This window comes from Dama dama, chromosome 25, assembly GCF_033118175.1.
Source record: "Dama dama isolate Ldn47 chromosome 25, ASM3311817v1, whole genome shotgun sequence".
Lineage (NCBI taxonomy): Eukaryota > Metazoa > Chordata > Mammalia > Artiodactyla > Cervidae > Dama > Dama dama.
In genome coordinates this window covers 12,727,757-12,751,765 of record NC_083705.1, presented here as the reverse complement: position 1 = coordinate 12,751,765, position 24,009 = coordinate 12,727,757, and the positions used below count along the sequence as shown (strand labels likewise).

Below are 24,009 nucleotides of genomic sequence, written 5' to 3'. Positions count from 1 at the left end.
AAGCCCTCATCCTCCTCTGATACCCGTGCTAGATGGCTGTGCGCAGGGTGTGAGGGCTCAGTCCCTCTGCACGCTCACCTGTTCCTTTTCTCCCTCGTGCCCTCAGGCCCCGTGGGATAGGAAGAGAACCGCGCTTTCTTGGAGGGGCAGATGTTTGGGGAGTATCCTGGAGCACCTTAGTTGGCTTGTGTCTGCCTGTCACCCAGCCAGGGCCTTCAGCTGCGGTGCTTCCTCGTGGACCAAGCCCGTCCCGGTGCTCACACACTGGGTCTGCTGCTCTTAACTTGTCTCCTCTCCGCTAGGCCCTGAGTCCCTCGCAGTCCAGGACCTGACCCAGAACAAATCGGTTCTCGTTTTTTCAGTGAACCCTCTTAGTCCCATGATTCTAGGGTGATAGCCCCTGATGGCATCCTTCAACTGAGACAGAGCCAGACGCTTCATGTTGGCCCGCTCCTGCCGCCAGACCGAGCATTGGGCCATAGTGGATAAGCCACAGGCTTCGGAGGCAGCCAGGCCTGGGTGTAAATCCTGTCTTTTGTTACTTTCTACCTGTGCAGTTTAGGGTTTGTTACTTAACCTCTCAGAACCTCAGTATCTTCTTCATCTTTAAATAGAGGAGTCATACCAGTAAGTGACACATAATAAACCCTCAATAGGAAAGGAACTAATTCTCAGTCTAGTCCAGTGGACACAGATGGAATACTCTAACCCCTTGGGATCCTACAAGGTCGAACCATACAAAATTGCCAGTTTTTGACCTAGCAAATGGCAATTTCACTTAGTTCAACCTAATAATCTAGTTTGATTTGGGCCTACGGAACCCACTCTACTTGCGTGGCAGGGGATCAGGGGCCACCACTCTACGAGGCATCTTATTGACATTATCCCATTTACACTTTACAACAGCCCTGAGAGGCAGGTAATACTATTCCAGTCATCCCTGGGTATCCATGGGGGGCTGGTTGCAAGGCCTCTTGTGGATACCAAAATGCATGGATTCTCGAGTCCCTTATATACAGTGGCATAGTGTTTGCACATAACCTTGTGTATCCTTGCAAATACTTTAATCATCTCTAGGTTACTTATAATACCTAATACAATGTAAATGCTATGTAGATAGTTGTAAATACAATGTAAATGCTATGTAAATAGTTGCCAGCAAACAGCAAATTCAAATTTTGTTTTTTTGGAACTTTCTGGATTTTTTTCCTCTTTTTTAATCTGAACTTGGTTGAATTCACAAATGCCAAGGGCTGACTGTATTAGCATCCCCATTTACCAGATGGGGAAACTGGGGCTCCTAAGTAGCTTGCTCAAGGAAGTATATAGCCAGGGTTGGAACCCAGGTCTGTCTGCCTGAGTCTGTGGCTGTTTGCTTTGCTGCTGTCTTGAGACAGGGCTGCCTGTCTCCCCGTGGAGTGGCAGGAGAGCTCCCAGCACTCTCTTGGACCCCCTGGCCCAGGGGCTGGCAGCTATAGGCTGAAACTCCCTGAGATGCTGCTCTGGGGTGCCATGTTTCTTGTTCTGGTTTGGACAGTTGGCTTCTGCAGTTTCTGCTGCAACGTCTGTAGCTTTGGTTGGGGACTGTAAGGGGCATCCTGGAGTCAGACAAACCTGGGCTCGAATCCTGGCCCCCTCCTCAAGCAGTGGTGTGGTCTTGGACCCGCCCTCAGTTTACCATCCTGTGAAATGGGTGGATGGTAAGCCTCACTCCGTACTGCTCCCGAGAGCAGAGTGCTGAGGATTTCACAAGTGCTCATTAGTGTTCATCCTCAGCTGGAGAATCCCCGTGAATCCCTCCAGATTCAGAGCCTCTCCAAGCTCCACCGACAGAATTAGCCCTCCTCCTCCATGCTCCATCAGCGGCTTAAGGTGCCCCCTAGAAGGCCTGTGGCCTGTGAGAGGATTCCACTTCTGTCTTCTCTGCTGGGTACCTACTGTGTGTCGGGCACTGTGCTGGGCCCTTGAGGTGTGAACCAAGACCCCAGGTAGCGCAGTGGTAAAGAATCTGCCTGCCGGTGCAGGAGATGAAAGAGACTTGGGTTCGATCCCTGGGTCGGGAAGATCTTCTGCAGTAGGAAATGGCAACCCATCCAGTATGCTTGCCTGGGGAATCGCACAGACAGAGGAACCTCGTGGGCTCCAGTCCGTGGGGACACGCAGAGTCGGACGCGACTGAGCATGCACTCACTAAGACCCATGTGACCGCATATCTTGGGCTCTTTTTCACCATGTCCCACAGTCCTGGTTTATTTTATGGCCATGCCGCATGGCACGCAGGGGCTTAGTTCCCCGATCAGGGATTGGACCTGGGCCCGAAGCACAGAATCTTAACCACTGGACCACCAGGGAAGACCCCACAGCCCTGGTTTAGATCTTAACTCTCACATGTGACCTTCTGTCGGCCAGTGTCACCACACCCCATGCCCAATCCACCAATAAACGTGGCCACTTTGATTCTTTTCGTTACTCAGCCTTATCCCTACTGTCTGTGTGCTTGCACACAGTGGGTGCTGTTGTTGGCTACCCAGTTCTCCCCGTAGGAGAGGCCCTGATTTAAAATCTCTCGGTTCCACTTCCTGCATTGCCCTGGGCTCCTCTGAGGCCTGGCAACCTGGGCGATCTCCACGAGCCCTCAATGCTTGCCCTGGAGGCTTTCCTAGAAAGCTAGCCTTCAGGTTAGTTTCAGCAGAGCCTGGGCTCCGGCTGCCAACACCTCTGCTTGCCATTGGAAAGTTCCCCGTGCTGCTCTGGCCAGATGTGTGCAAGGCCGTGAGCTGGCAGCCAGAGGCCCGGCTGATGCTGCAGACCCAGTCCAGCAAGAGTTTCCACCAGCTCCGTGTCTCCGTCCAGAAGAACAGAGGGCCTGGGCCTCCACAGCCCTGCGGGTGGGTCATGCCTATCCTCTGGGTGAGACCCCAGCAGTGAGGGAAGGATGGGCTTCAGGGAGGGCAGTTGATTGGATTTCACAGCGAGACATTCCTGACTTTTCCCTTTAACATAGCTTATCTCGAAAGATTTGAGTCAGCCCCAGAGCGGGGCAGGGGACAGGCTCAGCCTGAGCCTCTAGGGCCCCATCTCTGTGACAGAGTTATTAGTGATTCACTCGAAGCTTCCTGTAAGTCAGGCTGTGTGCCAAGATTCTGCCCTGCATTAGCCTGTTGAATCCTTAGCCAACCCTGCAAAGTAGGTACGACTGTTCTGTCCATTTTACAAATAAGGAAATGGAGACTCGGAGCTATGAAGTGACTTATGAAGTCCCACAGCAGCGTTAAGCTATAGAGCCCAGAATCACCCAGGTACCCAGAAGCTAGTGCCTTTTTTTTTTTTTTTAATGACATTAAAGAGTAGTTGTTAATTTTAATTTTTTATTTATATGCATTCATGCAGGAGGATTCCCTTTTTTGGTATCACATTCTGTTAGCTTTTGTGCATGTGTAGGTTCTCATAACCACCACCCCAGATAGGAAGAATGAGCCCATCACCTCCTAAGAGTCCCCTCGGGCTCCCCTGACTGTTGGATGATGTGGAATGCTGCCTCCACCTGCAGTTGGAGTTGCTCCTGCGCTGTTCTTGTATTCTCCATCACCCATCCAGAGAGGTCGTGGGGTGAAGTGTGGACCTCTCTCCCAGGGCTGGGCCCTATGCCTGCCTTCTTCTCTGTAACAAAGCCGATTCTGTTTCTAGCATGCTTGGCAGTTGAACTGTTCACTCAGCCATTCCAAGAGCATTGTTACCCCAGACTCAGAGCCTTGAATGAGGCCACCTTGATTTATGACCATGTGGCCCTGTCTTGGCTTTCTATCATTCTGCCTGCCTGCCTATCCGTCCACCTGTTAGTTTCCTACCAGGCGGTTCCTGGGAGCAGGCACAGCACAGACGAGGGTGAGCCCGACAGGCCTGACTTGAGGGCCCCCAGGAGAGTGGGCTGAAGTCGTGTGAACAGACTTCCCGGAAGAACATGTGCTGAGCACGGGCAGCCCTAGTGGGACCCCAGAGAATGAGGGTCTCCAGGAAGGCTTCCAGGAGGAGGCAACCTCTCCGCTGACACCTGGGAAGTGAAGAGTTGCTATACAGGTGAAGGGAGAGAAGATGCTCCCTCCAGAGGCAATGGGAGGCGCAGGGGTCAGAGGCAGGAGAGCACCTGGTCAGGTGGGAGCAGGAGGAGGCCCCCTAAAGACCCCACATGCCTTTGTTGTCTTCCCCATCTGAGTGGAAAGCTCCGGAAGGGTCAGGACTTCTGTCTTCCTGGTTCACAGCCGTATCTCCAGCCTTTGGAAGGGAGCCTGGTACACAGCAGGTGCTCTGTGTTTGCTGAATGAGTGAATGAACTGGAGAGTTTGTAGCAGAAGAGAGACTCAGTTCTACTTGCACTTTAGAGATAATCTGAACCTGTCTCGCACCTCCCAGCTTGGCACCCCTCTTCCCCTAGGTACAGTCTGAGACCTCAGCTTCACCGCCCACCTGAGCATTTACTGTGTGTCCTAGGGGCAAGGAGTGCAGTCAGTCCTAAACCAAGGCGTTCTATCTGCCGCTAACACCACAAGCACTTGTGTTTGGGCCCCTTTCCAAGCATTCACTTAATTGAAAAGATTGAAAAGAAAGAACCTTGGCTGCCGGCCACGCTCAGTATGTCCCTTGCTGTGGCGCCTGAGCTTGGCAGTCCTGACGCTGACTCGGGACAGGAAAACGCTGCCTGGGGCCCGGAGAGCCAGGCCTGGCCGTGGGGGTCTGGGAGGAGGAGAAGGGACTTAGGAGGCTGGAGGAGCTGGGCTTGAGACTGAGGTCGCCTGCTTCCCAGCTCCATGGCCTTGACATGGCAGCAAGGCCCTGCTCTCCCCTGGGTTTCTACCTCCCCCTCCCGAGGGCAGCCCCACCTTCTGACAGGCCTTTCATGATGATTGACATGATGCTGGTAACATCCCAAAGGCAAAGGAGCCCGGAGGCCTACAGTCCACGAGGTCACAAAAAGGTTGGACACAAGTTAGCAACTAAACAACAGCAAAGCGCCTAGCACAGGGTCAGCATGTAGCCAGCAGATTTCCTGGCGTGGATGCTGCTTTTATTTCAGGCCCCCACTCGGCTTGGGAAGATCCCCTGGAGAAGTAAATGGCAACCCACTCCAATATTCTTGCTTGGAGAATTCCATGGACAGAGGAGCCTGGCGGGCTACAGTCCATGGGGTCGCTAAGAGTCAGACATGACTGAGCAACTAACACACACACACCACTCAGCTTGGTCCTGCCTCACTCTGACATCCTCGGTCTCAAAGGCATCATGACACTCAGTGGCATTTCTCCAGGATTAAACTTAATGTCTGGAGAAGGAAATGGCAACCTACTCCTGTATTCTTGCCTGGAGAATCCCATGGACCAGGGAGCCTAGTGGGCTACAGTCATGGGGTCGCAAAGGGTCAGACACGACTGAGCGACTAACATAAACTTAATGTACCTTCTTTAAAAAGAGGAATAACACGTTTCTCAGCACTTCCGGTAGTGATGCTGCTCTGGGGTGTTGCAATTCCAAAAAGAGGTTGGGAATGCTGACCTACATAGGCCAGATGTTGGGCAGACATCTGGGGAGAGCTGACAGATCGGGAACCGAAGGGAACGCGTGGTCTCCATGGGGAACAGCAGAATCATGTTTCCCATTAGTTAAGCTGGTGGAGCCTAGCCAACTGCCCCTGCCCTCTCTCCGCTCTCCCCTTCTCCTCCACCCTTCTCTCCTCTTCTCCCTCCCTACCTCCTCCTTCCCCCCACCCCAGCCACGACACCTCCCTGCCCTTAGCGACTTTGTCCTCCGCCTTAAGCCCTGGCAGCAGATAGCCAGTGAGGTGGGCCTGGAGCCCAGCCAGTCGTTAATTACCAAGCTCTTCCCAGGAACCACCAACCCAGAAACCCAACCAGTGTGGGAGCTTTATTGGGGTGGCCCAGAAGGTCGCAGTTACCTTTCAAAGTTGGTTTCTTAAACGAGGGTTTATAGACTCTTGGGCGCCCTCAGTCATATTCCCGGGAACCCATCTAGATCTTGAAACTAACACTGCTGCTTCATTTCAGGGCTGCACATGTTTTGTGTTTAATAAAGGTTGCTCTGGCTGCAGTGCAGGACAGCTTTGGTTTTCCTGGGCTGAGGACTTGCTGCAGGAACTGTGTGGTCTGTGAGCAGAAGTCATATCCCCTAGGTATGGAGAATTCCCTGGAGCCTAGCGGGCTCCGGTCCATGGAGTTGCGAAGAGTTGGACAGGACTGAGCAACTGACGCTTTCACTTTTTTTCATGCTGCATGAGAGATGGAGTTTTTCCTCCCAATCCAAAAAGAGCTCCCCGGACCTGAGAAACAGCATTCCAGATGGGAGCTCCATCATCCTCAGCACCTCCTAAGAGGGCCCTCGATCTGGTTCCAACTCTCCTCCCTGCTTTCTGTGTGGCCTTGGCAAGTCCCTTCCCCTCTATGACCTCATAACCCCAACTATAAAATGAGGGATGATCTAGAGCAGGATTTTTGTTTATTTTAAAGTCTTGCAACCCTGTGCTGTCGGCGTGAAGCAGGCAAAGGAGGACTGTGAGCGATGGAGGAGCCTGAGCCCTGTCTCAAGGCTCCACTGAGGGTTGCCTTGTGGCAGCGTGGACCTGCAGGCTGCCGGTTACACCCTCTTCCACATATAGAAGAGCTAAAAGCGGCAGCGCCTAGTGGAAACCAGGGTGGAGGGTTTGGGGACTCACCCACCTCACCAGCAGCCCTGGGCTTCTTGCAGGCCAGTTTGACCACTGGCTGATCACCTGAGAACTCTCCAAATGTGAAATCCTCTGGGGTGTCATTGTGCAGGAGGCCCCAAGGAACTTGCAAGGAAATTTGGATACTACCATGGAAGTTTAAAGAGTCCATAGCTGGGAGTGGAACCCCTAGCAAGTCACGACACTTCTCTGAATCCCCATTTGTAGCCCTAATCAGGGCTGTGTGTGGTACACGTCCTCCCGGGGCCTAGGGCCCAGGGCCCAGGGCAGACATTGCTAATGGACCACAGATGCTCCTTTCTCTCAGACCTTGCAGGAAAACAGCCCCAACCCTGAGGTCCTACTGGTGCCCTTGCTTTAGATGTTTTCTTTGGTCTCCCAGGTCATTCCAGGCTGCCCATCAATACTGTAGAGCCAGGAGAGGGCTTCCAACTTGAGAAATGTGGGCTCATTGGCCTGTAAACAACAGAGGTCCAGACAGATGAGACTGGCAAGGAATTCCACTTAAAACAGCACTGCCCTCATTGGTGACTGTCCTGCCGCCACCATCCTGCCACAACCCTCTGTCCCATATATCCTAAATCCTTAACTCAGTGTTGTTCTTCAAACTGACTCATTTTTTTTTTTTTTACTTACATTATTTTTAAAGGAAATTTTAGCTGTCCACTGTAAGTGGAAAACCAGCAGCCCTCGCTAGAAATAGAAGGAAACTAAATAGAAAGGAAAAAGAAAATCAGCGTGTTAGAGTTCTTCCTGGCAAGTGTTGCCTGCCCTGAGGTCTTCTGTCCCTTCTTCAGGAAATGAGACCAACAAGTGCTGGAAGGGGTGTTAAGAAACCACTACTGCCAACTTTCTGAGCCAGTCAGGGCTGGAAGGGAACGGCCGAGACTGGCTTTCTCACTGTGGGCTTCCCTGCGGTCGAGTGCCGAGCCCTGAGTCACCTGAGACCGGCTGGTGTGCCCAAGTTCCTGCGTGCCTTGAGACCATCATCTGAGCAAAAACTGTCGCTGGAAGAGAGCTTGGACCACACCCATCCCCAGACCCTCCCCCAAATGTAAACCTCTGGTCATTGCACCCCTCCCATCAAAATGTAATCCCTTTGTCCTGTGACTAGTGCAGAAGCCACACCCCTTCTAATTAACATCAGCGAGGAATTTCAGCCCTAGAAACCCCACCACAGAGGTCTGCAAAAACAAAGTGTGATTGGAGGACATTCCCCCGTGCCTCAGGGATTTTATTCTCAGGGCAAAAACAACTTCTCATGTTTTTGTGAGTTCACATGATGAAAGCATATGAGATCACAGCACTCCCGAGGTGGGGCGACAGCTGTTTCATATCATCCTGCCCTGGGGAGGCTGTATCGGTGGAGTTCTGGGGCCTCTCCCAGGGCCGCGGCTGTGGGCAGAGCTCTGGGCCAGTGGGTCTGAAGGGAGAGGGCATGTCAGTTAAACCAAGCTGCCTGGGGCTTGCCTGTTTCTGGGCCACTGCTTAGCTGTGCCCAGGCCTGGTTCCAGGCATTTTTTAAAGGCCTCTAAACTTTGTTCCAGTTTAAATCTTTATTCGTGGGTGACCTCTTGGCTGTTGTCACTTAAAAATGGAATGTAAATTTCTGTGTGTTTAATGGGGTCCTTCCAGGCACTGCTGCTGCTGCTGCTAAGTCGCGTCAGTCGTGTCTGACTCTATGCGATCCCATAGACGGCAGCCCACCAGGCTCCTCCATCCCCGGGATTCTCCAGGCAAGAACACTGGAGTGGGTTGCCATTTCCTTCTCCAGTGCATGAAAGTGAAGAGTGAAAGTGAAGTCGCTCAGTCATGTCCGACTCTTCGCGACCCCATGGACTGCAGCCTACCAGGCTCCTCTGTCTATGGGATTGTCCAGGCAAGAGTACTGGAGTGGGGTGCCATTGCCTTTTCCGCTCCAGGCACTGGGAGCCCCGAACCCCATGGGGCTGAGTTGGGCCTGCCAAAGGAGGTGACTGGAGGCGGTAGGAAGCATTTTTGGAACATTCTGTCTCAAATCCCAGCCATGAGCAGAGATTCTGACCAAGGTAGATTCCATTTCAGGAACTTTGAAAAAAAAATACCTCATTCAATCTTTGCCCGTGAGATAAGGACGAGCATCCTTATCCCCAGTTTTCAGAGAACGCAGAGGCTCAAAGGGGCAAAGGACGTCCCCAAACTTAGAGTGAGGTCAGGGCTGAGGCCCCCCGCTGCCCACTCCCAGCTCCTCCCCGCCCCGCACTCCTGCCTCTGTCCTCAGCTGTGTCTGCACCCAGTGGGTGCTCCGTGATCTGGCCTGGCGGACCAGAGGATGAGCCACGGTAGTGCGGGAAGGTGGGGCTCGTTCCACCCTGGAGTTCACGGTGCTGAGTCAGACACATTTCTTCCTGTTCTCCTAGGAAAGTGATTTTTTTTTTTCCTGACTGTAAAAGAAAACAGACTATAGAAAATATGAAGACTACAAGCAAGCATCAAGAAGAGAATTTTTTAATATTCATTTATTTTTGGCCATGCTGGGCCTTTATTGCTGCAGCAAGCAGGGGCTGCTTTCCTGCCGTGGTTCGGGGGCTTCTCCCTGCAGGGGCTTCTCTTGTGGCAGAGCATGGACTCGGAGCATGGCACGGTAGCTGTGGCTCGTAGACTTAGTTGGACCCCGACTTATGGAATCTTCCCAGACAAGGGATCAAACCTGTGTTCCCTGTATTGGCAGGTGGACACTGGACCACCAGGGAAGTCTCAAGAAGAGAAGTTTTAAAGTCTAATTTTCCTACCAACCCAGAGCAAACCATATATGTACATTTATATGTCTACTTATTTATATGTATATATCAGTGGTTTATGTGCATATGCACATTTATATATAATATAGTTAATCCGTGTTATTTGCAGATTTCATATTTGGGGATTTGCCTATTTGCTGAACTTTATTTCTAATCCAACCAATACTTGCAGGGCTTTCCCAGTCACTTGCAGATGTGGGCGTGTGCATGGCAGCAGAAGTTGTGTGCACCCTGATGTGCGTGCTCCCAGCTGGGGTTGAGCAAAACGACCTCTGCTTTCGTGTTCCGGCTCTTAAAACTGAACAAGTGTCTGTCATGATCTGTTTAGTGCCACATTCTCTTTACATTCTTGCGCTCTTCATCAGCCATTTCACTGCTTAAAAAGGCCTCAGACGTGGTGCTGAAGGGCAGTCTAGGGTTCCTAAGCTCAGGATGGCTGGCTGTGTTGTGCCTTTTGGAGAAAGCGTAGGTGTTAGGTAAGCTTCGTTCAAGCATTAGTTACAGTGCCGCTGGCCATGAGTTCAAGGTTAGTGAATGAACAATATACATTAAGTACGGTGTCATTAAAGAGAAACATACAACCAGGCTGTGTGTTATTGATTAGTAGCGGAAAATGCTGTGATCAGAGGCTTGCACGACCTCAGCCCTCGTTTCCCCGGGAGCAGCAGTTCTGTGTTCACTGAGTCAGTGTTCACAGTGACTAGAACGCGACTCTGTGTGTGCACTCGGTGTCCAGCTCTGCGGCCCCAGGGACTACAGCCCACCAGACGCCTCGTCCAAGGAGTTTTCCAGGCAAGGATACTGGAGTGAGTTGCTATTTCTTTCTCCAGAATGTAGCTACACAAATTAAATATACACAAGCACATGCATACATTGATATATTGTATACATAATTTTTTTGAGATTGAAATCTGGTCTTATACCTGAGATGATGCCTGAACTTTCCGCGGAATCACAGAATCCCTTTAGTTGCACATGCACCTTCTTCATGCCAAGAGGGGAGTTCACTGGAGGCCGGTCCCCTGCCCTGTGTCCCGGCAGCCCTGGGCGGGCGGGCGGGCCCCGGAGGCAGGATCTGGAGTGTGGGCGGGAGACAGGCAAGGCTCCTCTGTGTCTCCCTCCACCCTCCCTGCAGACCAAATGTCTGTCGCAGGCTGGAGGTGGCTCGGGCTGCAGCAGTATCCTCAGAGCCAGCGTATTCAGGTCTGATTTCAGGTTCCTGAGAAATGCTGACCACCCCTGGCTGTGAGGTGGGACGGGAGGCACTTCTCATGTAGGGTGCCCGGGGATGGATTCTTGGTGATGGATTCCAGGGGGCTCTTGTGTCCCCCAGAAGCAGTCCAAGTTGAAGAAAAGTGGACTCTGGAGGCCCTAGGACAGGGTGGGTTCCTGTGGCCCAGGCTTCAGGACACCTACTGGCATCGCTGAGCAGGTGGCCTTTGCATCCTCTTTATGATGACTCCTGGCGGGTCAGACTGACCTGGGCCTCCCTGGGATGGTCCTCAGCCCCAGAGAGAGGAAGGGTCGGGGCCGCTGAAGCCCCAGCACCAGGCAGGCTCACGTGTTTCTGGTGGCCCAGCAGACAACGCAGCTCCCCTCCACGAAGGCGGAGGCCAGGGGTTGGGGTGGGAGGGGACAGCACCCTGGCTCATCCAGCAGGCCCTGAAGGGGCAGTCCCTCTGCCCGGCCGTGGGCCCAGAGAAGACAGTGGAAGAGGCAGGGCCCTGGGGAGATGGGGACTGGAGAGGGGGCTTTGGGGGGCTCCCCTGTCAGAGAGCATGGGCAAGGTCCCCTCAGCTTCATGTCCCTGTGTTTAGCTCTTAGTGAGGATGACGACGATGGTGGCTTCTCTTCATGGAACGTTTACCCTGTGCCAGGGCCCATGCTAAGCACTCTCTGTGCGTTTTCCCATTTATCACACCAGGTTGATGCTATTATGATCCCCCTGTCTTTACAGAGGAGGAAGCTGAGTTGCAGAGAGGTCAGGCCCCTTTCCCAAGACCATGCAGCTAGTTTTGAGATGGAGGCAGAGGGTGCCTCTTAAGCCCTCTTAAGCCCTGAACTCAGAAGCCTCCAGCAGGCTCTAAGGAGGAGCTCTAAGATAGAAAGCGAGCAGGCACCTCCCCAGTCCAGCTGTGGCCCAGCTGCTGGGCGAGAGCCTGGTTCCCGGGGCAGCAAGGCTGTTAAAAGTAACGGGGAGGGCAGAGTCCTTGCGCTACACAGTGTAGCTTGTGACCTCAGGCAAGTCCCTGCATTTCTTAACCTCCATTGCTCATCAGGACAGCGTGGAAAGTGTTAGCCTGACCTGCAAGCTCATGAGGATCTGGGGGAGACCAAGCCCACCTCGACCCCGAGCACCCTGTTATGGCTCATCGCCCCCGCCGTAGCCTGCCCCTCGCCGCCAGTCATCTCCCTGCGGACTCAGAGGAAGTAGAAGCTCGGGACATCTGACCCTGGTGACGGAGCCGCTGTGGGAAACCCAGGCCTGGGGAGTCTAGGCTGAGTAAATGGTGCAGACTCTGCTGCTGAGGTTGTGTAAGAAGGGATTTTGATGGTGGCTGGTTCCAGTTTAAAGCCTCCTGTGGGGGCAAGAGGAAGCCCTCGGGGCCCTCAGACACCAGTGTGGTCTCCATTTCCTCATTCCCAGAGGAAGGGAGTCCCAGCTGCTCCTGGTGAAGGGTCATGCTGAAGCAGGGCAGAGTCAGAGAGGGCTTGACCTCCTGGCTTCTCTGTTTCTTCCTCATTTTTTTTCCCCCACAAAATATAGATTTTCCATTGTACTCAGTGCTGGGCATATAGCATTCAATGTGTGCATAAGACAGTATGGTTCCTGCTCTCAGCAAGTGCTGTAAAATGTGACTGACTTTGTGATGAGGAAGTGGGTTCCAAGGATTCGTGTACCACAGAGACCCAAGCTAATATTGATAGGGTGGGAGCAGTCAGGGAGGGCTTTCTGGAGGAGGTAGCATTTGGACTCTGCCCTGTGAGTAGACTTGTGAACCATTCCATATTCTGGATCTGTCTGATTCCTTTTGGTGTCATTTAGCTTGTTTCTCTACCTCCTCTATTTCCTATGAATTTAAACTTGGGTCAAGAGGCTTGAGATTCAGGTTAAATATTTTGCTGTCAATACTTGACAGAAGGTTTTGTATCACCTCAGGGACCATTCGGCGTCTAATTATCCCTCTTTTTGGTGGCGTTAGGTTTGATCACCTGTTACAGCTGTGGTCACCTGATCTCTCCACTGACAAGGGATATTATCCCCCTTTGCTGGGGAGAGTAATTCCTGGGGTGGTATCTTCAGCCTGTGCGACCCTCCCTTTCTCCAATAACCACTCACCCCATGGTCCAGCATCCGTCAAGGGTCTTTCCAGAGTAGCCGTGCCATCTTGCCTTCCCACCAGCAGTGTCTGAGAGTTCCTGCGCCCTACATTTTTGTCAGCACTTGTTTTTGTCGGTATCTCCTATCCTAGCCATTCTAATGGGTATCTGGTGATACCTCATCATGGTTTTAATTTGCCTTTCTCTAATGCCTAATGATGTTGAACATCTTCTCATGCACTTACTTGCCACCCATATATCCTCTTCAATAAAGTGTCTGTTTAGGTCTTTTCTCATCATGTGATCAGGTTGGCTGTTTCCTTACTGTTGAGCTGGTTTTGTGTTTTTAAAAATATATCCTGGGTATAAAAGTTCTTCAGGTTTGCAGCACATGTTTTGAGGACTACGCTATAAAATTACAGTGTCATTTCCAGGCAGTATGACAGGTACTGTGTAAATCTCTGAAGGATATCTGCTTGTTTATTTATTTAAATTGTGATAAAATATGTATGACATAAATATTAGCATTTCAGCCATTTTTAAGGGTACAGTTTGGGGGTATGGAGTACATTCACATCGCTGGGCACCATCACCACCATCCACCTCCACAACTCTTCTCGTCTTCCGGAACTGAGCCTCCGTAGTCCATCAAACACTGACTCTCCATGCCTGTTTCCCCAGTCCCTGGCAGCCGCCATTCTCCTTTCTGTCTCTATGAATTTAACTACTCTAAGTACCTACTATGAGTGGAGTGACACAGCATGTGTCTTTTTGTGACCGGCTTATTTCACTTAGCATCTCATGTCCTCAAGTTTCATCCATATTGTAGCATATGGCAGAATTTCCTTTTTTAGGCTGAGTAGTATTCCATTGTGTGAATATACCACAGTTTGCTTACCCGTTCATGCATCAGTGGACACTTGGATTGTTTCCACCTTTTGGCTGTCGTGAGTGATGCTGCTATGAAAAAGTCTAATTTCTTAATGCCAGGCCACTGAGTATTAACTGTGTTTGGGATATAATCTAAAAGCCAAGATTAGATGTGTTAGGATTGCTTTGGTTGAAAGTAACAGAAACTCACTCAAACTGACTTAAATAAGTAAGGGAAAGTTTGGGCTTGTGTCTATGTGATGTCCAGGATGCTAGGTCCAGGAATTCAAACAATGTCATAGGACTTGGCACATCTCTCTCTCTGAGATCTGCTTGATTCTGTACTTTCTCCGTCTAAGTCTCGGTGTGATGGTCTCCCAGTTAGTCAGTGCAGTGAGGAGAGCAGTCTCTTTCCTGATCGTGCCGTCAGAAGTCCAGAATTGAGTCTCATCAGCCTGGCTTGGGTGACGTGCCCGTCCCTGAACCATTGTTGAAACCAGGGACTGATAGCACTCTGGTAGCCAGGCTTGGACCACGACACTCTGTGTCACAACGACAAGGGAAGGGAGAGGAGTGACTCTTCGGGGGAAAGTGAGGGCTGTTACCGAACGGAGAGGAGGGGGCACCTGGCCAGAGGGAATACCAGACGCAGCTCGTGGGTGCTGGCCCTGGACAAGGCCCTGTGTGCCTCGTTACTATAGTGAGTCCTCATGGGAATTAGTGTCCCCGTTCCATTTAGTTCATTTTTTATTAATTTTTATAGTATACTTGGTTTACACTGTTGTGTTAGTTTCAGGTACACGGCACAGTGAATCAGTTATACTTACACGCATATCCACGCTTTCTTAGACTCTGTTCCCATACGGGTCATTGCAGAGTTCTGAGTTCCCTGTACTATGCAGCAGGCTCTTGTTAGTTGTTGAGTTTATATATAGTGGTGTGTACATGTCAATCCCAACCTCCCAGTTTATCCCTCCTCCGCTTACCCCTTGGGAACCGTACGTTGGTTTCCTGTGGCCCCCATGTTAGAGAGGAGGAGGCTGTGGCCAGAGAGACTGATACCTTGTGAGTTTCAACCCACAGCAGAGCTGGCGTTAGAACCCAGCACACGGGCTCTTTCACCAGCCCCCAAGCCCTGGGCAAGGCCAAAGCCCTGCAGTGGGACAATTCTTATTAAAAAGTTAGATCTGTGCCTAAAAATTGAAGCTATCAAATTGTGTTCAGAGGTTGATTCCAGTAAACAATTAGATCTGCTGCAGAGTTCTTGTACCATAGGGACAGAACTTTTAAAATTGTAAGCAAGAGATCAAGAATGAATTGTGTAAGCAGAATTGTTTTTTTCCATTTATGGGTGTATGCTTTGTGTTGGCTTTTACATCTTCAATTATCTTTCTTTTCTTGTTTTTTAATCCATTTTGGCATTGTCCTTCACAGATAGTCATCTAAACTTTGCTTATACATCTCCCAGGATGGGGACTCTTGGTAAGGTATATGCTGGGCCTCGGTTTACCCATCTGGAAGGTGGGACCATTGCATTGACTGAGTTCCATGGTCCCTTTCAGATGTGGGAAAGCCCATTTACTAGTTTCCCTGCCCCTTTTCAAAACCATTTTCTGCACAACAGCCAGAGGTATGCATGTGTGTATATATATCTACATATATATTTATTTTTAATCATACATTAAATTATATCTCATCCTTTTTCCCCAACCCCTGCGCCTCTCTAACCTTCAACAGAATAAAGTTCCTCACCCTGGCTTATAAGCCTGCAGTGATGCCGCCGCTGCCCCTCCTGGGAATACCCCCTTCCCCGCCAGCTCTGTTCTGCCTTAATGGTCTTCTGGTTCCTCAAACATGCCAAGCATTTTCCAGCCTGCGCATCTTTGTTTGCACTTTTCTTTCTGTGTGGAATACACATTCCTCAGCTCTTCTCCAGGCCAGTTCGTCATCTTTCAGGTGTCAGTTCAAGATGCCAGGCATCTTTCAGGTGCTTCAGAGGGACTTTGCTTTCTAGGAACACCCACCCCACCACTCGTGTCTTGCACTGTCACAGCGGGCTTTGGGGTCCTTCCTAGCACTGACTGTAACTTAAATGACACAAATATTTCTTCATCAGCTGGTTTATTGCCTGTCTTCCCACTCTCTAAGAGTAGGTTCCGGACTGTCCAACTCTCTCCTTCATTTTAGTGAAGCAGAATTGGTGTTTTCTTTCTCATAACACTGATGACTATTGGGGTGGCTTTGATAATAACTCTTTTTGTTGTAAAATCACTTTTCCAGGGTGACTCTGTGGCCCAAAGGATGCCTTGACCTGTTCTTTGGCTCCATAAGCGACCCAGGACTAGTGGGAGACAAAAGGGAGAGAAAAGGGCCAAGATGCATGAATCCCTGTGAAATCATGAAATCATTTCTTTCTAAAACAGAGGCTGGGTAGGCACTGGGGAATCAGAGTGCAGGATACTAAGGCTTCTTGAACCTTTCCTCTCTGCCAGGCAAGGAGCTCAGAGCTTTATCTCTGATAATCATCGTAAGGCTATGTGAGATGGGCTTGATGACTCCATTTTACAGATAAGGAAACTGAGGCTCTGGGGGTTGGGAAACTGATTCTAGATCCCAAGTTCTTTCCTCCCTGCCTTGCCTCACTGAAATGAAATAGATGTTGGATTTGGAGAGGTTGTTCCCAGTGAACCTCTGAGTTGGGCATTCAAGGGCACCTCCCACCTTGTCCTGATTTGTCTATCAATTTTTCATCTCTTTTCACTGGGAGAACCTTCTCCCTTCAGCCCCCAGTGTTTACAATGGGCTCTGGCTCCCTCTGCCCAAAGCTGGTCCTCTTTTCCTGTTTTGAATGAAGGTATCCTAGCAAGAACTCATTTGGGGAGAGGCTTTGTTTAAAACCACCTTGGAGACCCCTGCCGGCCTGGCCCCTGTACTCCCTCAGCTGGTCTCTGCTCTGCCGTCGTCCCCCACTGCCCACCGTCTCTCCCTTCCCCTCCTGAGCTGGTCTCTGCTGCGCCGCCGTCCCCCACCGCCCACCGTCTCTCCCTTCCCCTCCTGAACTGGTCTCTGCTGCGCCGCCGTCCCCCACCGCCCACCGTCTCTCCCTTCCCCTCCTGAGCTGGTCTCTGCTCCGCCGCCGTCCCCCACCGCCCACCGTCTCTCCCTTCCCCTCCTGAGCTGGTCTCTGCTGCGCCGCTGTCCCCCACCACCCACCGTCTCTCCCTTCCCCTTCTGCTCTCTGCATCGACCTGCCCTTCGAGGTACACCACAATGACTTCAAGCTTCAGAGAGCTGTCTTGCCCCGCTTCCTGTGCCAGTCAGGACTAAATTACATGTGTCAAAAACCCAACTCAAACTGGCTTCAAAAATAATCCCGGAGTGTGGGTGTGGCCCAAGATTTACTGGCTCAGGAAACTGGAGAGACCGGGAGCAGATTGAGCTGCATGCAGAGCTGGCCCTAAGGTCAGACTGTGTCATCAGAATCTACTGACAGTCTACGGCCCTACCGCCCCGAATGAGCCCCATCTCGTCTGATCTCGGAAGCTAAGCAGGTTCGGGCCTGGTTAGTACTTGGATGGGAGAAACCTACTGATACTAGCATCGTTCTCAGGCACATTCCTCCTCAGTGATGATGAGATAGTCCCCCAGCAACTCCAGGTCATGAACTAACAGCAGAGTAACCTCAGGGAAAAGAGAACTTGTTTTTCTCAAGGTCGGAGCAGAAGTCCCAGAGCTGATTCTTAATGGCTATGATTGGCCTGGCATGAGTCATGTGATCACTCCTTAACCAGTCACTTAACCAGATCACTCCTTAACCAGTCGCTTAACCAGATCACTCCTTAACCAGATACCACTATGGACAGTGGTATCCAGCGTGGTGCCTAAAGGACTATGTTGAGGTGGGAAAGGAGGTTCCCAGGAGAAAAGTCCAGGCACTCTGGTTGAAAGAAAGGTTTATCAACACAGTAAAATAATGATACGCAGGGGAAGGAGAGGGTGGGAAGAACTAAGAGAGTGGCATTGACGTGTATCCTCTACGATGTGTAAACGTGACTCGTGGGAGGCTGCTGTCTAACACGGGGAGCTCAGTCAGCACTCTGCAATGACATAGAGCTGGGGGTGGGAGGGAGGCGCAGGACGGAGGGGATGTATGTATACTCATAGCTGATTCACATTGTTCTGTGGCAGAAGCCGATGTAACATTGTGAAGCAGTTATGCTCCAATTTAACAAAAATTTAAATGCAAAAAATAATGATGTCTACTGTAGTTGTTCAGTCACTCAGTTGTGTCTGAATGTTTGTAACCTCATGGACTATCCCCATGGCATTTGCTCAAAATCATGTCCATTGAATCGGTGATGCCATGCAACCATCTCATCCTCTGTCGCCCCCTTCTCCTCTTGCCTTCAATCTTTCCCAGCATCAGGGTCTTTTCAAATCAATCAGCTCTGCACATCGGGTGGCCAAAGTATTGGAGCTTTATTTAGCATCAGTCCTTCCAATGAATATTCAGGGTTGATATCCTTTAGGATTTACTGGTTTGATCTCCTTGCAGTCCAAGTGACTCTCAAGAATCTTCAGCACCACAGTTCAAAAGCATCAATTCTTTGGCACTCAGCCTTTATGGTCCAACTCGCACATCGGTACACTACTACTGGAAAAACCATAGCTTTGACTAGATGGACCGTTGTCAGCAAAGTGATATCTCTGCTTTTTAGTATGCTGTCTAGGATTGTCATTGGAAATGGCAATGGCGCCCCACTCTGGCGCCCCACTTGCCTGGAAAATCCCATGGACGGAGGAGCCTGGTGGGCTGCAGTCCATGGGATCGCTAAGAGTCAGACACAACTGAGCGACTTCACTTTCACTTTTCACTTTCATGCATTGGAGAAGGAAATGGCAACCCACTCCAGTGTTCTTGCCTGGAGAATCCCAGGGACGGGGGAGCCTGGTGGGCTGCCGTCTATGGGGTCTCACAGAGTCAGACATGACTGAAACGACTTAGCAGCAGCAGCAGCAGCAGGATTGTCGTAGCTTTTCTCCCAAGGAGCAAGTGTCTTTTAATTTTATGGCTGCAGTCACCGTCTGTAGTGATTTCCACTGTCCACATGTTATTTATCTTCATTTATGCACATACTGTCTCCCCAGCTCACTCGCCACTCATGGAGTCAGAAGCCTTGCCCATGGACTCCCCTGCCTCTAACAACACCCAGCCCCTCGGGTTTATTTCTGTTTCTAGACGGCTTTCACACATGTATGTTTTACATGTCACAGCGCCCTGTAACCCCAGATCGTTTGTGCAAAGCAGGAATGGATGTGCTGATCCCTCATCCCTTGAGTGCCCAGGTGGTGTCCAGGGCCAGCAGAGTCCCCAGCCAGAGGCCTCTGACCTCCGTCGTCACCTTGGTTTGCCTGAGTTTGTTGTCGATGTGTTATTTTCTGTGCGTGCTTCAGTTAGTGACAGAGGTTAGAAACATGGCCCTGTGGTTTGTAGAGTGGTTTCCCATCTTCTGCTTTATCGGAGCCTCGCGCTGTCCTGGTAAGCAGCAGAAACAGATGGTATTAACCCACTTTACAGATGGAGAAACTGTCACATAGAGGGAAGTGATGACTCGGCCCAGGCCCCAGCTTGAGGAAATGACTTGATGGCTAAGCTTATGAGAAATGCAAGAGAGCTGAGAGCCACAGGTTGCTGTGACTTCTGACAAATCCAAGTCTTAAGAATGATGCTGACAAAATAGCCAGCCCAATAGCTCCCTGAATTGAGTGGAGAGTAAGAAATCCTGAAAACAGCAGCATCTCCTGAGATAAGCAGGGTGCTTATGCTTTCCTAGACTAGATTGCTTGTGATCCTTTGCACAAGTGTCAGAGGCGAGGGTATTATACCCATTTTACTGGAGAGGAAGCTGGGTCTCAGTGAGGGCGAGTAGCCTGTCCCAAGTCATTCAGCTGGGCGGGGGCAGAGCTGAGAGTCAAACCCAGGCCTTCCTGCCTCTGACCGTTGCGCTTTGCTCTCGGCTCCTGGCGATGGAGAGGCTGCCTTGGCGTTAACGGCTGTCTCCATTCCCCCCTGCAGGTCTACATCATCCGGGTCACCTGGTCCAGTGGCTCCACGGAGGCCATTTACCGGCGCTACAGCAAGTTCTTCGATCTCCAGGTAAGGATGTGGGGTCTCCAGGGAGCTGCAGGGTGGGAAAGAGTATGTATGGACCTACTTTCCGCTTTGACTTCAGAGCCTGGATCCTCACCCACAGTGGATGCACAGTATTTATTTTCTAGACTTAAAAGTGATGTCCATGTGCTCGCCTCAGCAGCGCATCTACTATAAAGATGTAGAGAAGATGAGTCTGGCCCCTGTGTAGGGATAACACAAATTTGTGGAGCATTCCATATTAAAAAAAAAAAAATTAAGGTGTCCATCACTTTGGGGACATAAGGGATGGGCTGTATTGCTTTTGCTTTGATATTCAGTATTTTTCAAATAAAAGAAAGCCTCCTGTTGACTGCTCTAGAATGGAGGCTAGTCTGGAAATTGTGTTTGGCTTTGGCGTTCAGATCTTAAACTTGTATAGTCATGTTTGCTGGTGAGTTATGTGATCAGACTTTATGGGGCTATTCTGCTGTCAAGACAGACCCAAATCTTCCCTCACCTTGGCCTCCTCTCCCCATCAGGCTCCATGCTTAGCCTCTGAAACACCTGCTGTGTATTGAGGGGTTCGCACTTGCCCTTTCCTCGCGCCGGTCCTCGCCTGAAACGCTTCCTGCACCCTCCAGGCCCTCGTCAGCTCGCCGCCCTTCAGGACTCTCAGGCCCTGGAGAGCCTGGTCTGGCTTCATCTCCCAGCCAGCGGGAGTCAGGTCTCCTCTGCCCCGACAGCTCTGTATCCCTTTGTCCTGACTGTTGAAGTTGTCTGCCTGTCCCGCTCTAATCCATGGCTGTTGTGGGTAGGAACCGCGTCTTCTTTATCCTCTCCCTCCTTCGTGTTTCACTCAAGGACACTGTATGTAGCCAGTCAGCGTTTGTGAATGGATGAATGAGCAAGTGAACAAAGGGATGAACTAATGTCCATACTGAGCACCACCAGTCTCGTATGGAGCCTCTGGACAGCTCTGTGCAAGCCCCTCCCCACTGGGGCAAAAGACCTCTAATCCATAGATCAGTAGCATTATCCTGACATCCCCAACGGCCAGGAAATCAGAGCAAGTGTATCTCGAGAAGTCACAGTGCCTGAGATCATGTAGCAAATTTCTTAAGAAAACATAGGCCTTAGGAGGAGATGGGAACTTGCGTGGCTTCCTGAATTCACAAGTGCTCCTTGCCATGTGGTGAGGGGTTCACATACCTGGCAGGCCAGTACACTGGCCTCATGGAGATGACTGTCTTCTTTTCCTCTGTACCAATTAGGCTGGTTTTGTTGCAAATAACGGAAACCCCACTCAAACTGGCCTAAGTAAACAGGAGGATTTAGGGGACTGTTGTAATAGAATGCCCTGGGAGAGGGAAACTGGCAAGCTTCAGGCACAGCTTGATCCAGGGTTTTCCACTGTGTCCTCTTGTCCAGCTTCTCTCTCTTGTCCTGGATTCCCAGTTCCCTGGCGTTGGCTTTAGCTCAGGTCTCATGTGGTTGCAAAATGCTCTGGGCTCACACTCAGCAGGAAAGAGTGAAAGGTCACTTCACAGAAGTGCCAGCAAACACTGTTTTGTAGGCTCATCTCTAAGACAGTCAACAGGGCTGAGGAACGTGATGGCCAGTGGACTTAGCCAGTCCCTGCCCAGCCTCCCAGTCGCGGGGCCGGGAACTGAGACGTGGAGAGAACAGCTGTGATCCGAGGTAGGGAAGGCACTGTGGGGCCGTCAGAAGGGCCCTGGTCCTCCACACACCAGCCTGTCTCTGTGCTTCCCATGTTCTTTCTGAAGGTTAGGTGATACTAACCACAGGCATCCTTGGTTGAACAGACCTAATCTGTTCCTGAAAATGTCAGACAGATTTTCAGAGCCTGTGTTTCAATATTTTAAAGGGGGAGGAGCAATGTTAATGTGCTCTTAACCAGTTTCCCCAGCATCGCCGAACAGTCTACATTACACACTGCCAAGAGTCATTGTTGGGCCAGCAGTTAACCCCTGTCGCCTAACTAGTTAAAATGTAATGAACCCAGTGATGCAATAAAACCAAACAGGATCATATACAAACAATATTTTTCTTCTGGTCCACAGCAAACATGTACCAAATGTCAATACCCAAAGAGGCTCTGTGTTAAAGATGCTAAGATACTATCCACAACTGACTCGGCAGGGGACTTCGCCGGCAGTCCAGTGATTAAGACTCCATGCTTCCACTGCAGGGGGCGTGAGTTCAATCCCTGATTGGGGAACTAAGATCCTGAGATCCCACAAACCATGTGGCACAGCCAGTAAATAAATAAAGGAAGGAGTAGACACAGGCTTGGTGAGGGGGAGTAGGGTAGGGCTGACCCTGGGGCAAAGGCGGGGAAGGTGATGCCTCCAGACACCATGAGCTGAACCTCAGTCCTGTGTGAAACTGATGGGGAGCCACACCCTCTTTCCCAGACACAGGGGTGATTTATGCAGACCCATTATGGCAGATCTCTAAAGCATGGGTGTTGGGTTAATATTTTGCAAGTTGTTAGACTGATTTTTTTTATGCACTGAGGGTCTGCTCTGGGGAGAGCAGGGAGTGCTACCTGCATTTTGCTTTCAGAGGCCTCTTCCCTGCTTGATGTATCCAAGAAGGAGCAGAGGGGGCAGAGATGGGTGACGTGGGTGACTGCTCGCCTAGAGAATAATGGCGTGCACAGAACAGACACCCTCCCAGCTAGCTTAGGCAGACAGAAGTGGGGTGGATTGATGCAAGGAGGCAGGTGTGCCCCCATGGAACCCAGAGCGAGGAGTGTAGTTGGCTTCACAGGGTCCCGGAGCCAGCAATAGAATGACCCTCCAGAAGCCCCCAGGCCACATTTCACATTGCCAGAAACTGTCCTAACAAGCTCCCTTTCCTGCCAACCACTCTGGGCCAGCTTCCTCTGCTGGCCCATTGACCCACATCCCCCAATCATCACTTTCACTCCCGAGGTGAAGTGCCCTTCCCCGTGTCCAGGCGCTGGAGTTTGGGTGCCGATTCCAGTGTCTGAGAGAGAGCACCTGAGTGTCAGAGTCCACCCCTGAGCCTGCCATCTGTGGCCCAAAGGGTGGAGCGGGTGGAACAGCATTGCCTGGAGGAGGAAGTTCATGGGAAGAGAGTGAGGAGGAGGCCCGGGAGGCACGGGTGGAGGTGCTCACTGCTGCCCTTTCACACTCACCCCGTGGGCCGGGCACTGTGTGGGGAGTTTGACTGGGTCATCGGTTTGCCCGTCCCAGCTGAGCTCAAGGCTTCTGACCTTGACTTCTGGGGTCTGACCGACCTGAGTTCACGTCTCAGCTTTGCCTTCTCGGTCTCGCTTGGTGTCACTGCTCTGATTCTGAGCCCGTTTCCGCACCCCCGTGTTAAGAATGAAAGCACTTTCCCCGCATCTCTTGTGACAGCTCCCTGAGCGTTGCCGGGCTCCGCGAGCAGTGGCAGCCATCTGCTGTCACTGTGCTCAGATGGGACCTGCCCAAAGGGACATCATTTGGGGACGTTTGAGGCAGGGCTGGATCCCAGGGCGCCCTGGCCCAGAGCCTGTGTTCCCTCCACTCTCCTATTGTAACTCAACTTTCTTACTTCTCCCAGAACTTAAAAGTGAGGTTTCCTCCCTGCCTCGCCATAATAGGTAATAATTGGAGGTTTACTGTGACATAAAGCCGCCTGAGACTCCACTCCCATAACAAAGTCGTCTAGAGGCAGGGCTTAAGGGAGCTTTAAGGAGTTCCAGATGGGCAGCTGGAGTGGGAGAGTCCTGAAATTCCAAAGGGGCCTGCCCTGCCTCCAACCCCAGACCGGATTGGGGGAAACTGGAAGAAGTCAAGGCAGGACCCCACCCGCCAAAGTGGGCTGATCCCAAGGACCAGGCGAGGAGGAGGCCCGCCCGCATGAGACCACAGCACCCTGAAGTCGGGTGATTTCATGACTCACCCCGCCCCCACTCCTGGCTGGCGAGTAGCCTTGGCTTTTTCAGAAGCAGCTTGGCTCAGAGTGTAGGGGACGGTCGATCTTTCATGGAGGAGCAGCTCGGCCAGTGTGGCGTAATGGAAACAGCAGAGGACTCGGTCAGGAGACTTGGGGCCCAGCCACCTGTGCTGTGTGGCCATGGGCACTCCCCTTAACCCCTCTGTGCCCGATGGTGACTTCTTCATCAGTAGCGTGGGGTG

The 24,009-nt window shown here is 51.3% G+C and overlaps 1 protein-coding gene across 2 annotated transcripts in view; it reads left to right on the top strand.

Moving 5' to 3' along the window:
* The window catches only part of SH3PXD2B (SH3 and PX domains 2B), a 123,428-nt gene that overhangs the window by 13,419 nt on the left and 86,000 nt on the right, over nt 1–24,009 (top strand). For both annotated transcript variants that reach the window (XM_061129478.1, XM_061129477.1), the window contains exon 2: nt 19,781–19,861. In XM_061129478.1, the coding sequence (XP_060985461.1) occupies nt 19,781–19,861 (81 nt within the window). The remainder of the gene's footprint in view (nt 1–19,780; nt 19,862–24,009) is intronic.